This window comes from Bos javanicus, chromosome 2 (genome assembly GCF_032452875.1).
Source record: "Bos javanicus breed banteng chromosome 2, ARS-OSU_banteng_1.0, whole genome shotgun sequence".
In the NCBI taxonomy this organism is placed as follows: Eukaryota; Metazoa; Chordata; class Mammalia; order Artiodactyla; family Bovidae; genus Bos; species Bos javanicus.
The window spans coordinates 95,132,130-95,145,473 of NC_083869.1; the positions used below are offsets into that span (position 1 = coordinate 95,132,130).

Sequence of the window (13,344 nt, forward strand, 5' to 3'; positions counted from 1 at the left end):
AGACTGGTTCCAAATAGGAAAAGGAGTACGTCAAGGCTGTATATTGTCACCCTGCTTATTTAACTTATATGCAGAGTACATCATGAGAAACACTGGACTGGAAGAAACACAAGCTGGAATCAAGATTGCCAGGAGAAATATCAATAACCTCAGATACGCAGATGACACCACCCTTATGGCAGAAAGTGAAGAGGCACTAAAAAGCCTCTTGATGAAAGTGAAAGAGGAGAGTGAAAAAGTTGGCTTAAAGCTCAACATTCAGAAAACGAAGATCATGGCATCTGGTCCCATCACTTCATGGGAAATAGATGGGGAAACAGTGGAAACAGTGTCAGACTTTCATTTTTTGGGCTCCAATATCACTGCAGATGGTGACTGCAGCCATGAAATTAAAAGACGCTTACTCCTTGGAAGGAAAGTTATGATCAACCTAGACAGCATATTCAAAAGCAGAGACATTACTTTGCCAACAAAGGTTCATCTAGTCTTTGGTTATAGCTATGGTTTAAAGGCTATGGTTTTTCCTGTGGTCATGTATGGATGTGAGAGTTGGACTGTGAAGAAGGCTGAGCGCCGAAGAATTGATGCTTTTGAACTGTGGTGTTGGAGAAGACTCTTGAGAGCCCTTGGACTGCAAGGAGATCCAACCAGTCCATTCTGAAGGAGATCAGCCCTGGGATTTATTTGGAAGGAATGATGCTAAAGCTGAAACTCCAGTACTTTGGCCACCTCATGCAAAGAGTTGACTCATTGGAAAAGACTCTGATGCTGGGAGGGATTGGGGGCAGGAGGAGAAGGGGACAACAGAGGATGAGATGGCTGGATGGCATCACTGACTTGCTGGATGTGTCTCAGTGAACTCCGGGAGTTGGTGATGGGCGGGGAGGCCTGGTGTGCTGTGATTCATGGGATCGCAAAGAGTCGGACATGACTGAGCGACTGAACTGAACTGAACTGATCCTTACAAACCATTACCATGTGCCACACACTCCTCCAAGCCCTTCTAAAATGCTATCTCTTTGAGTCTTGGCATCAATTCTAGGAGGTAGGTGGTACTCACATCCTGATTTTATGGGTGAGTACATAAAGTACAGTAAGGTTAAGTGATTGCCCTAAGTCACACAGCTAGGAAGTGGGGTGGGACCATTTTAACAGAGCCCTGAATATGTTTTAAAAAACACTGATGACTTTAGATAACTATTCTCATGGGGGGAAAAATTGAATATTAAGTTTCAAATTGCTACTTGAAAAATAGGAATCTTATTACATATTTGTTTCTTAACTTTTATAATGATGTTAAAAGATCAGCTAGTCATAAAAGCTAAAGAGATCAAACCAGTCAATCCTAAAGGAAATCAACCCTGAATATTCACTGGAAGGACTGATGCTGAAGCTGAAGTTTCAATACTTTGGCCACCTGATGCAAAGAGGTGACTCATTGGAAAAGCCCCTGATCTTTCCCCCTGGGAAAGATTGAGGACAAGAGGAGAAGGGTGTGACAGAAGATGAGATGGTTGGATGGCATCACTGACTCAATGGACATGAGTTTGAGAAAACTCAAGGAGATAGTGATGGACAGAAAAGCTTGCATTTCATGGGGTCACAACAGAGCTGGACACAGCTGAGCGACGGAACAACAAAAATTAAAATATTTGCACAGTGCTGAAATCACACAATCAGAAATTCTTGGCATCTGCTCCATACTTTGATATCCTGACTGATTTTAGAAGGGGACAGGTTCTTCCTGGAATCTGCTGCTGGGATATCTGTTAAAAACCAGACACGGAAACTTGAGCTCACTCACACGAGGGAGTAATTTTCAGTTTCCTGGCCAGTGCTGCCTTCGCTTGGCCTTCCACACCCAAGGCCACTGCGATAATATTGTGGGCAAAGGTTGGGGCATATTTCATAAGCAAAGCTGTTTTGAGATTCACAAAGGTTTTCCCTCCCACAATAATTTTGGCAAAATTGTGAGCATTTTTCTCAATCAAGGATCCGTAGAGCTGACACAGAGGAGCTCTGCTGCGAATGCAGTCTTCCAGACTGTTTATCTCCTTGTCCACGTGGTCATCCAGGATGATGATCACGTGGGCCCCGTGGAAGGCCTCTTCCGCTTGGGTGCAGATGGACACACTCTGGAGGCAGGGTGACGCCAGGTCCTCAGCCTCTTGTTTGTGGCTTATGAGTTTTTCTTCTGTGTGCTTATTGTCAAATAGGTTTATGCTGATTTCCATTTGTGGTCCAAACACTTCACCACTTGTCAAGATGGGAATTAGATGGTAGCAGGCAAGAGATGATGCACTAATAAAAATGGAAAACCAGATTATGAATGGGTAAATCTTGGGCTCCTTTTCAGGCTCTATTCTTAATAGGTATTTTTCTACATGTGGATTAATACTTGATTAGTATCTTAAATTGACATACACAGCTGCACAGATTTTTTTAAGGCCAGGAATCAAAAGTAAAACAAAAAATTTCTCACTGCTAACTTCTTGTTTTGGTTATCAGAAAACAATCCCAAGGTAAGAAGTGTACTTGTTTATAAGGCTTTTCCAATTAAACAGAATAGGCAGAAAGCAAAATTTAAAAGAACTGTCATGTTACTGTAATTTCATGTTTGAAAGTGTGAAAGTATTAGTCATTCAGTTGAACACAGGCAAGGTGTCATGTATCTGTACCCACAATTCAGCCAGTATTTGAGTACTCTATAGCTCGGCTGATAATGAGAGCCCTAACGACCTCATTATCATTAGGGGACTTCAGGAATACATGTGGGCACTTTTGGTTTTCATTCTGGATTTGGAGAGAGCTGCAATGGGGTTTTCAAGAGCATCTGTACCATTTTAATCCTTTAAAAATATCTAAAGCAGATGAAATATTAAATCTGGGTGTTTGGTTCATGTATGGTTATTACATCATTTTCAGTTCTTTTAGCATTTTGAATATTTCATAATAAATAATTTTTCAGCTGAGTATGTATATTAGGATACACACATAAGCAGTAAGAAGGGCAGTGTGAGAGACAGATTAAGCAGTGAGGAAAGGACAGGGAGAGATATCATAAGATGGACAGCAAAAGAAACAGAGAGAGACACAGTGCAGAGAAAGAGAGAAAAAGCAATGACAAACATTGAATGTGTCCACCCAGCACTGACAGCGAGAGTGATGAAAGTGAGAAAGAGAAAAAGAAAGAAGGGGCAGGAGCGAGAGGAGGGGAGGTTACAGAGAATGAGTGCATCGGGAAGACCCAAGGATGAGGATGGTGCTAGCATGTGTGGGAGAGGAAGAAGGCAGCAGTCAGGAAGATGGGGGAGAGGGGAGAAAGGAAGGGGAAGGGAAGGATGGTATGGGGACAGACAGCAAGAGACACACAGAGAGAGGGCAGGAGGGCTGGAGACAGTTACGCAAAGTAAATATCTTTGCTATAAAGCTGCTTTTAGATTCGGTATGTATGTGCATTACATGCATATTACATACACATTAAAACTATATGTAGTCTAGAACTCATGGTGGTGATTTAGTCACTGAATTATGTCTGACTCTGTGTAACCCCATGGACTGCAGCCCACCAGGCTTCTCTGTCCATGGGATTCTCTAGGCAAGAATACTGGAGTCGGTAGCCATTTCCTCCTCCAAGGGATCTTCCCGACTCAGGGATCAAACCCAGGTCTCCTGCATTGCAGGCGGATTCTTTACTGACTGAGCCACCAGGGAAGCTCTAGAACTCATATATGGGGCTACATTAGGTGATATATATGCATATACACTCTTGCCTGGAGGAGCCTGGTAGGCAGCAGTCCATGGGGCCGCGAAGAGTCGGACAGGACTGAGCGACTTCACTTTCACTTTTCACTTTCATGCATTGGAGAAGGAAATGGCAACCCACTCCAGTGTTCTTGCCTGGAGAATCCCAGGGACGGGGGAGCCTGGTGGGCTGCCATCTATGGGGTCACACAGAGTCGGACACGACTGAAGTGACTTAGCAGCAGCAGCATGCATATACATATACTGTGTATCTGTAATAGTGCTATACCTACATACAAATCTCAAACTTGACATTCAGATATTCTTCCATTATATAATTAATTCCACATCATTTTTCCTTTCTAACATAAAAAGCCAGTCTCACAAATCCTGGGATTTGACGGTCCCACCTGGTGATCCAGACCTGCAAGGGGTTAACAAGACCTTTCAGGGATTCCTTTTCCAGCTCTTTTTCTATATGTGTCCCCAGGTTTTCTTGAGCAACTCTCTTCATCAGCTCAGTTGTCATGCTAGAGGTGACACCATAGTAAAGCTAAATATTGGGAAAGAAAAAAATCAACACCAGGATAGCTGAAAATGGCTATAATGGAAAGTTCTTGTTTCAAGCCCAAATAGAGTAAAAAGAGAGTTGAGAGAATACCTTATAAAGAAAGACGTTTGAAAAATACAATAATAAATCAATAATGTTTTAGACAGATAAGTCAACTTAATTTTTATACCTGGGCATGTTCTAGGAACTCGTTATATCCTCCCAAAAGCAAACCCTTTCCTCCACGATCCAACAGCTCTCTCCAGATGATAGGGGACTTGTTGTGACTCCACCTATTCTTTTTGCACAAATCTTTCAGCCACTCCTATGGAATGATATTGTCCATGAGAAGTCACACATTGCATCTGTCTTAGAATTCAATTCAGGAGTTCACACAGTAAAGTTCTATTTTTTTTTTTTTTACCACCTCTGTGTATACATAATAAAATTTAGATATCTTTAAACTGTAAAATACAAATATAGAAATAGTGATGAGTTGAGTAACAAATTAATCAAGTAAGAAAGAACATTCTTCAAATTCATTGACCAAATAAGGGTATTGAAAGTTGAGCAGACCTGAAGTGCAAGTGTTTAGCTTAAAATAGAAGCTAAATTTTCTGACTCAAATGGTCTTTTGTATGAGCTGTCTCTGGTCTTAGGGCCACATAAATTTGATATTGCTTTTGAAATATGTGAGTATAGTTTATATTTTTTAGACTGAATTAATGAGCTAAAATTATCTGGGGATTTCTGATATTTACTGAGAAAAAGTTTAAATCATCATTATCTGGTTTGCACACACCAGGCCTTCCAATGACAGTACCTGCAGAGAGAAAGAGTGCAACATTGCTACGGGTATAAACTATGTGGCAATATTCTTGCCTTTGGAGGTGTGCGTAATGAGGCTACCTTACAAATAACATCTTAGAAATGAATTTCCCTTGTTGACGTTTTCACCATGATGAGTCCCCCATGGTCCCTCCAGCTGCAACCTAGGCTCAGCAGTGAAGTACTGGGAATCTGGAAGAAAGGGACTCTACCTCCAAGGCCTTCAGCAGCAGGCGGGGTATGGGGATGTCCTGGCAAGAGCTGGGAGAGTATGTATAGCACTGGCCCCTGAGGGAGCTGAATCAGGAGTGGAACATAAACCTGGATGAGAGAGTTTGCCAAAGCGAGTCACTCTTCTATGCAAGAGTGCACCCTGACAAAGATACACTCAGAAGAGTGTGCTAACACGTTGCTAGGACGGTTCTTCAAAGCTTTGAGGAAGGGATGAGACAAAACGGAAATGCCAGAACTGTCAGGAAAGATCATGGAAGAAGGGATGAAAAAGCTTAGAAAAAAATGGGCTCGTTACAGTGGATATGTTACAATGGAGGGCTGGAAACTCACTAGCCCGCTGTGTCCTCTGGAAGGGCCTGGAGGACACTACATTGACCAGAGTGACAAGGAATGCACCCATGAGAAGAGTCTCAGCATCACTGAGAAAACCCCGTGTGGCTGTCATTTCTGGGCCATGGTTGTTAAAGGTCACGCTGTTATAGAAGAGCTGGACCCCCTAGAAACTGGGATGATAGAATTCTGAAATAAAAGAAGATGGGACAGTGCCCACCAGAGAACGTCTACTGTCAAAGAAGCACTAAGCAACCCCAGCAGTAAGAAAACTTAGACAGCTGAAGGCACAATGGAGACATGAAAAAGTTATGCAACGGCCCAAGAAAACAAGTTATCACTCAACAGAGCTAATGCAGCCATTGCTACTGCCATTAATGCTGACTTCCTGTTAATGGCACTATCCCTTGAAGACTACAACCACCTCTTGGTGGTTGTAGTCTGATTACATTGGATCCCTCTTCCCTGGAAAGAGAAGGGATTCATCTCGATTTTAATCAACATATATTCTGGGTAGAGAATTGCCTTTATTGCTTATAAGACTTTGGCCAGCACCCTGTTCAACACCTTTGAAAATGTTTAACCTGAGTCTGGGTAAGCTCCGGTAGTTGGTGATAGACAGGGAAGCCTGGCGTGCTGCAGTCCATGGGGTCACAAAGAGTCAGACATGACTGAGTGACTGAATTGAACCTACCACATGGTTCCTGCATAACATCACTTTGAACCAAGAAGCCCACTTCAGAGGAAAGGATGTACGGCTTTGGGCACGTAACCAGGGGCTCCACTGGCCCTGTCATGTATGGTACCATCTAGCAGTGCGATTAGGGGATGGAACAACCCACCGAAGGTGCAGGCACCAGCTGAGAGACTGATACCTGCACACCTTGGTAGTGGCTTGCTCAGTTTTTTCGGCAAATGGACAAGCACAGCAGTCACATCCTGAAAAAGGAATTGACACGAGGGCTTGGGCCGCTAAGGATACAGGTCTGAGTCACCACACCTACTAAGTCACGTGGATCTGCAGAGGGTGAGGGGGCTCCACAAAGGACAGAAGAGGAGAAATGAGAGGAGCGTCAGTTATGGTGCTGAAACGATGTGCAGTGGAGGCTACTGTCATTTAACTAAACTTCGACAGAGGAGGAGATGGTTGGATGGTATCACCGACTTAATGGACAAAAGTCTGAGCAAACTCAGGGAGACAGTGAAGGACAGGGGAGCATGCTGTGTTGCAGTTCCTGGGGTTGCAATGAGTCAGAAATGACTTAGCGACTGAACAACAATAATTCCTTATAAAGTTAACCAGAATTCTGGAAGAGCTGTTCCCAGATAGTGTGAAACTTACTATATGGAGCATGTGGATCCAAAAAGGTACAACTGTTGAACTAGCAAATCCTGTCACATGTTGTCCCTATTCCTCCTTCGTGACCAAGGCACTCATGCCCTCTGTCACCCGGTATATTGACTACTGATGTTTCAGTGTTGAGTTTCTCTCTGGAAATTGACCTCAACCAAAGGATGTTCCTTTGCCTAAGGTTAAGTCTCTTCCCCAGGGCAGCCCACATCCTATGACTGTTAGCTGTTGGAGAATAGAAACCTGGCCCCCTTGCTGATTCTGGGGGGTATCTCTGAAGGGTCATACCAGCTTTAGAGTTCCCTGTAAGGCCAGCTGAGCTCCCTGTCAGTGCTGTGCATGCCTGCTAAGTTGCTTCCATCCTGTTCGACTCTTTGCAACTCCATGGACTATAGTCCAACAGGCTCCTCTGTCCATGGGATTCTCCAGGCAAGAATACTGGCATGGATTGCCCTGCCTTCTTCAAGGGGATCTTCCTGACCCAGGGATCAAACCTGCATGTCTTTTGCCTCCAGAATTTGCAGGCAGGTTCTTTACCACTAGTGTGACCTGGGAAGCCCGTTAGTGCGTAGGGCAGTTTAACTTCTCCCACTGCACAATCCTGCCACCTTCGTTCTTTCTCAGGATGCTGTTCCCAAGACTACGCCCCAGTAAAGGAAACTCCTTCACCTAAATTTCCATCTCAATTCAAATGAAGGTCATGTCAAGTAAACAAGTCCCTCATGCCATTAGAAATCAATATGAAGGAGAATTGAAAGTTAAAGAGTACATACAGGCTACATGGATTCTTATAGGAGAAAGAACAGCCAAATTTATTCTACTTATTGATTAGAGCCTCATTTGTCCTACTAGGCATTAGGAAGAAATATGAATAATGTTTTCACCCCGAGAAGTAGGGATTTATTAGTATCAAAATATCAATAGTACATGAACATTCAATACTGGAAAGCTATCTGATACACTAGCTAATATTTAATAAAACCAGAGCACACTTTTATGTGTACATGAGTTTAACAAACTATAAAGGCCTCTTACCTCCCAAATATCAGGATGTTGTGTAATTTTATGTATCCGGAAATCAGGAAGATTCTTTTGTAAATAATCTGCCAGAAGTTCTGCTTTCGCGTAATATGGGCAATCAGCTCTACCTAAAAGAGTTCAAATTAGCAACATTTTCTTTCATTACATGGAAATTATCATGTAGTCCCAAGCATTTGTCATATAATTACGGAATTAATCACACAGTTACAATATAATTTATATAGAGTTATAGCTTAAACTGTCACCACATAAACTTTTGATTTTTCTTATATTGGCAAAATAAAATGAATTTCATAGGAAAGCAGAATCATAAGTAATAAAATGTAGAAAGCAAAAAAAGACTAAAGAATATTTATTCTCCTCCAGTTCTATTTTAGACCTCAGATCCTCTAAGAGACTGCCAGGTTACTAATTAAGCATGAACTGCTAATAATGAATGACTCATTAGCAGCAACAAAAAGGCAAAGTGTAAAGGGAGGAGTGGTAAAATCACTGGAGGATCTGATATGTGTGGCAGGAATGCTGTGGAAAGTGGAAGTGGAGGGAGAGAGAAGAGTCTAGAGTCTGGGATAAGTTTTTGGCGTGGGTAGGTGATCCTGACCTTACTAGAGAAATTGTGGGTGTTAAGGTTCAATTATAGCCAAGTGCAGTTGGAAATGTCTGTAGAATATCTGAGTGGATATGACCATCAGGCAGCTGCATATTCAAATCTGAAGAGAAGGCCTCATGTAATGGCTTAGGATATAGATTTTGCAGTCATCAACATAGAGAAAGTGACAGCCACTAAAGTGGGTGGGATTGAATGGATGTCTGGGGCAGGGGTCAAGGGCAGCACTCTCTTTATGGCATTCTTCCCCGGTTACTCCCAGTCACCAGTTCTTCAACCTTCTGGTGACTTCTAAGTCGTCAATTCCTCTCAAACTCCCCCATTAGCTTCCCTGTCTAGTTCAAATCCAAAGCTCACTAATTCAGACCACTCTCTGGCTCTTGTCTTAAATTCTCTTGCCTCACTGTGCTTCAGGCAAATTAGCCCTCACCCTGGATGAGCCCAGTAATCTGCCTTTTCTGTGCCTGAGTTCCATGTACTTGGCACCCCTGGATAAACATGGTAGAACAAAGCAGAGGAGTCATTATAAATTCATGGTCACCAGTCTCAATTGGCATCACCAACTCATGGACATGAGTTTGAGCAAGCTCCAAGAGTTGGTGATGGACAGGGAAGCCTGGCATGCTGCAGCCCATGAGGTCACAAAGAGTCGCACACGACTGAGCGACTGAACTGAACTGAGTCTCAGTTGGCTCCCAACTCTTTCTGGAGATCCCTCTGTTTCCCTTAGCAGCACTCTCTTCTGTTCTCTACAATTACTATTACAAACTTGGCCTACTTCCTTCTCTCCAGTATTTTTCTGCGATATCAGAAGACAATAGAAAATTCTGCTTTCTACTTTACACAAACTAAACCAAATCATACAAAAAGGCGTCAGTTGGGAAATCCCTCAACCTCCTGCCATCAAACCTATCAGCCTGTCTGTGTTTAGACTCATTCTTACCTTCTTCTATTTGATGGAAGAGGGGTTCTACCTTCCGTCCAGGTCTAAACTCACCACTTATGATCTGAACACCACCCCTTTCCATTTCTATTGGTTATCTCTCTAACATCTTAGTTCTGCTTCTAATGGCCTGTTTCCATCATATTTAAATATACTCATTCTATTTAAGTTTCTCCTGTCCTAAGAAATAAAAAGCCAGTGACTCCCCTTAGCTATTGCCTCCTACCTGCCCTTTTCTATTAAAGCTTTTTGAAGCAGTTCTTTACACTTGCTACCCCCAGTTCCTCACTTCTGTTTCTCATTCCACTGAAATCTGGCTTTTCCTATAATTCTTTAGAAGGTCACTGAAAGAGAAGGGAATACCAGAACACCTGATCTGCCTCTTGAGAAATTTGTATGCAGGTCAGGAAGCAACAGTTAGAACTGGACATGGAACAACAGACTGGTTCCAAATAGGAAAAGGAGTTCATCAAGGCTGTATACTGTCACCCTGTTTGTTTAACTTCTATGCAGAGTACATCATGAGAAACACTGGACTGGAAGAAACACAAGCTGGAATCAAGATTGCCAGGAGAAATATCAATAACCTCAGATACGCAGATGACACCACCCTTATGGCAGAAAGTGAAGAGGAACTAAAAAGCCTCTTGCTGAAAGTGAAAGGGGAGAGTGAAAAAGTTGGCTTAAAGCTCAACATTCAGAAAACAAAGATCATGGCATCCAGTCCCACCACTTCATGGGAAATAGATGGGGAAACAGTGGAAACAGTGTCAGACTTTATTTTTTTGGGCTCCAAAATCACTGCAGATGGTGACTGCAGCCATGAAATTCAAAGACGCTTACTCCTTGGAAGGAAAGTTATGACCAACCTAGATAGCATATTCAAAAGCAGAGACATTACTTTGCCAACAAAGGTTCATCTAGTCAAGGCTATGGTTTTTCCTGTGGTCATGTATGGATGTGAGAGTTGGACTGTGAAGAGGGCTGAGCGCTGAAGAATTGATGCTTTTGAACTGTGGTGTTGGAGAAGACTCTTGAGAGTCCCTTGGCCTGCAAGGAGATCCAACCAGTCCATTCTGAAGGAGATCAGCCCTGGGATTTCTTTGGAAGGAATGAGGCTAAAGCTGAAACTCCAGTATTTTGGCTACCTCATGCGAAGAGGTGACTCACTGGAGAAGACTCTGATGCTGGGAGGGATTGGGGGCAGGAGGAGAAGGGGACGACAGAGGATGAGATGGCTGGATGGCATCACTGACTCAATGGACGTGAGTCTGAGTGAACTCCGGGAGTTGGTGATGGACAGGGAGGCCTGGTGTGCTGTGATTCATGGGGTTGCAAAGAGTCGGACACGACTGAGCGACTGATCTGATCTGAAGGACCTTCATGTCACTAAACCTGATGGATACTTTCTGATGCTTTTCTTATTGACCCTTGGTAGCATTTGTCTCCCTTCTACTCGAAATACCCACTATGGTGGGGGCATTCTTCAGGTTTGTTTGTTTGTTTTTTTTCCTGCTTCTCTGGCCCCTCCTCATTACACTTTTAGGTTCATTTATCAATTCATTAAAAGATTAGCATTCTGCAAGGCATCTTATCTTCATTCTCTATGATTCTTCTTGTATAATCTCCTCCATTCTCTTGGTTTCAAGTAGAAATCTGTATTTCCAGTTCAGAACTATTTCCTTGTCTATCTTTATATGCTCTTGTATTTTTTCCAACTCCTTCTGAATGTCTCAGAAAACTCAGCATGTTTATGAGAGTTTTGCCACTACTCCCCCACTATATATGCTCCTTCTTTTACGTTACGTCCATTTACCCAGTTATTTGGGCTTCCTAGGTGGCACTAGTAGTAAAGAACCCACCTGCCAATGCTGGAGACATGGGTTAAATCTTTGGGTTGGGAAGATCCCCTGGAGGAGAGCATGGCAACCCCCTCCAGTATTTTTGCCTGGAGAATCCCATGGACAGAGGAGCCTGGTTATAGTTCATAGGGTCACACAGAGTCAGACATGACTGAAGTGACTTAACAAGCATGCACCCAGTTATTTAAGGGTATTAGGAGTACTACAGTATGAAGCCTGCTCTTCTGCTTTTTTATCAATGACTTCCCATCTACCCAGTTATGCAAACTACTGCTAGAAAAGAATTTTAACTCTTCCTTCCTCCATCCAATTAAATGTCTAGTTCTATAGATTCTGTCTCCTTAACATCACCCCAATCCATTTGGTTCTTTCCAACTCCATTGCCCACCATTCCAGGCCAGGCCACCAGTATCTCCTTCCTGGACTACAGTATCTAATGGGCTCTGGATAACCAGTCTTTTTCTTCTCACATTGTAGTGGTAACACTCAGATAAAATGCAAATTATGTATTTGTATTTTTGTATTTTGCATTGATTCTGTATTTACAAAATACAGAATCAATGTATTTTGCACTGATTATGTACCTCCTTTCAAAAGCCTTCCATGTACTTTGGATAAAGTTTAAAATACTGAACATGGCTCACAAGAATCTTTTGATATATTATCTAACTCTGGCCTCAACTGATAATAGTCCCTTCCTTGTACTCTATGCTTCAACCCTATTAAATCTCTTTCAATTTTCTGCTTATATTCTCCATCATTACCCAACTCGTGCTCCTCATTCCAGCCCTACTCCCGGCTGCTGCTGTTGCTGCTGCTAAGTTGCTTCAGTCGTGTCTGACTCTGTGCGACCCCATAGACGGCAGCCCATCAGGTTCCTCTGTCCCTGGGATTCTCCAAGCAAGAACACTGGAGTGGGTTGCCATTTCCTTCTCCAATGCATGAAAGTGAAAAGTGAAAGTGAAGTCACTCTGTCATGTCTGACTCTTAGCGACCCCATGGACTGCAGCCTACCAGGCTCCTCGGTCCATGGGAGTTTCCAGGCAAGAGTACTGGAGTGGGTTGCCAGGGCCTTCTCCGGACTCCTGGCTACCCATGCCTAATTTACTCTCCTCCTTATAACTTCCTCTCTGACAGGTTAAGCACCCGGTGGCTCAGACGGTAAAGCGTCTGTCTATAATGTGGGAGACCTGGGTTCGATCCCTGGGTCGGGAAGTTCTCTGGAGAAGGAAATGGCAAACCACTCCAGTACTCTTGCCTAGAAAATCCCATGGACGGAGAAGCCTGGTGTCCATGGGGTCGCAAAGAGTCGCACACGACTGAGCGACTTCACTTTCACTTTCTGACAGGTTACGCTCATCTTTTAGGACTCTGATTAAAAAATCACTTTCTCCAGGAAGTCTCGGCCTAAATAAGATCCGCTGCCACTGCTACTGGTCCGATAGGACCCAGCCTGGCCATTGCCACAAATGCTTCTTTGCACATTTGTTCACCACTGTCTTCCCAGGATACAGTCAGTCATTGCTCAAAAATATTATTCTGAATGAAAAAAGAAACAAAGGAAACAGGTTTCAGGCAGATGGGAGATGTCAATTGTGTGGACGCTTCCAAGAGGTCAAATAAGACAATGACAGGCAGCTCCTGTAAAAGTCACTGGTGATTTTGGTGAGGGCCATTTTGGAAAGGAAGCAGATGTAGAAACCAGATTTAAGACCTGGAGATAGAAGAGTAGTCTACTCTTGAGAAACTTGCTGAGAAGGAAAGGAGACAGGTACAACAGCCTGTTGCAGTAAGACCCTCTTTGGTGGTTTTCTGGATATCAGTCCACATCTCCAATCCTTCTCCTCCATTGCT

The 13,344-nt window shown here is 43.2% G+C and overlaps 1 protein-coding gene across 3 annotated transcripts in view; it reads right to left on the bottom strand.

Moving 5' to 3' along the window:
* MDH1B (malate dehydrogenase 1B) overlaps nt 1–13,344 on the bottom strand; it is a 32,538-nt gene that overhangs the window by 18,026 nt on the left and 1,168 nt on the right. For all 3 annotated transcript variants that reach the window (XR_009729932.1, XM_061382655.1, XM_061382647.1), the window contains exons 2-5: nt 8,073–8,185; nt 4,485–4,619; nt 4,155–4,297; nt 1,805–2,301 (exon numbers count right to left, since the gene is read on the bottom strand). Coding sequence is in view for 2 of the 3 variants with exons in the window: in XM_061382655.1 (XP_061238639.1) it covers nt 1,805–2,301; nt 4,155–4,297; nt 4,485–4,619; nt 8,073–8,185 (888 nt within the window). In the remaining variant the exon portion in view is untranslated. The remainder of the gene's footprint in view (nt 1–1,804; nt 2,302–4,154; nt 4,298–4,484; nt 4,620–8,072; nt 8,186–13,344) is intronic.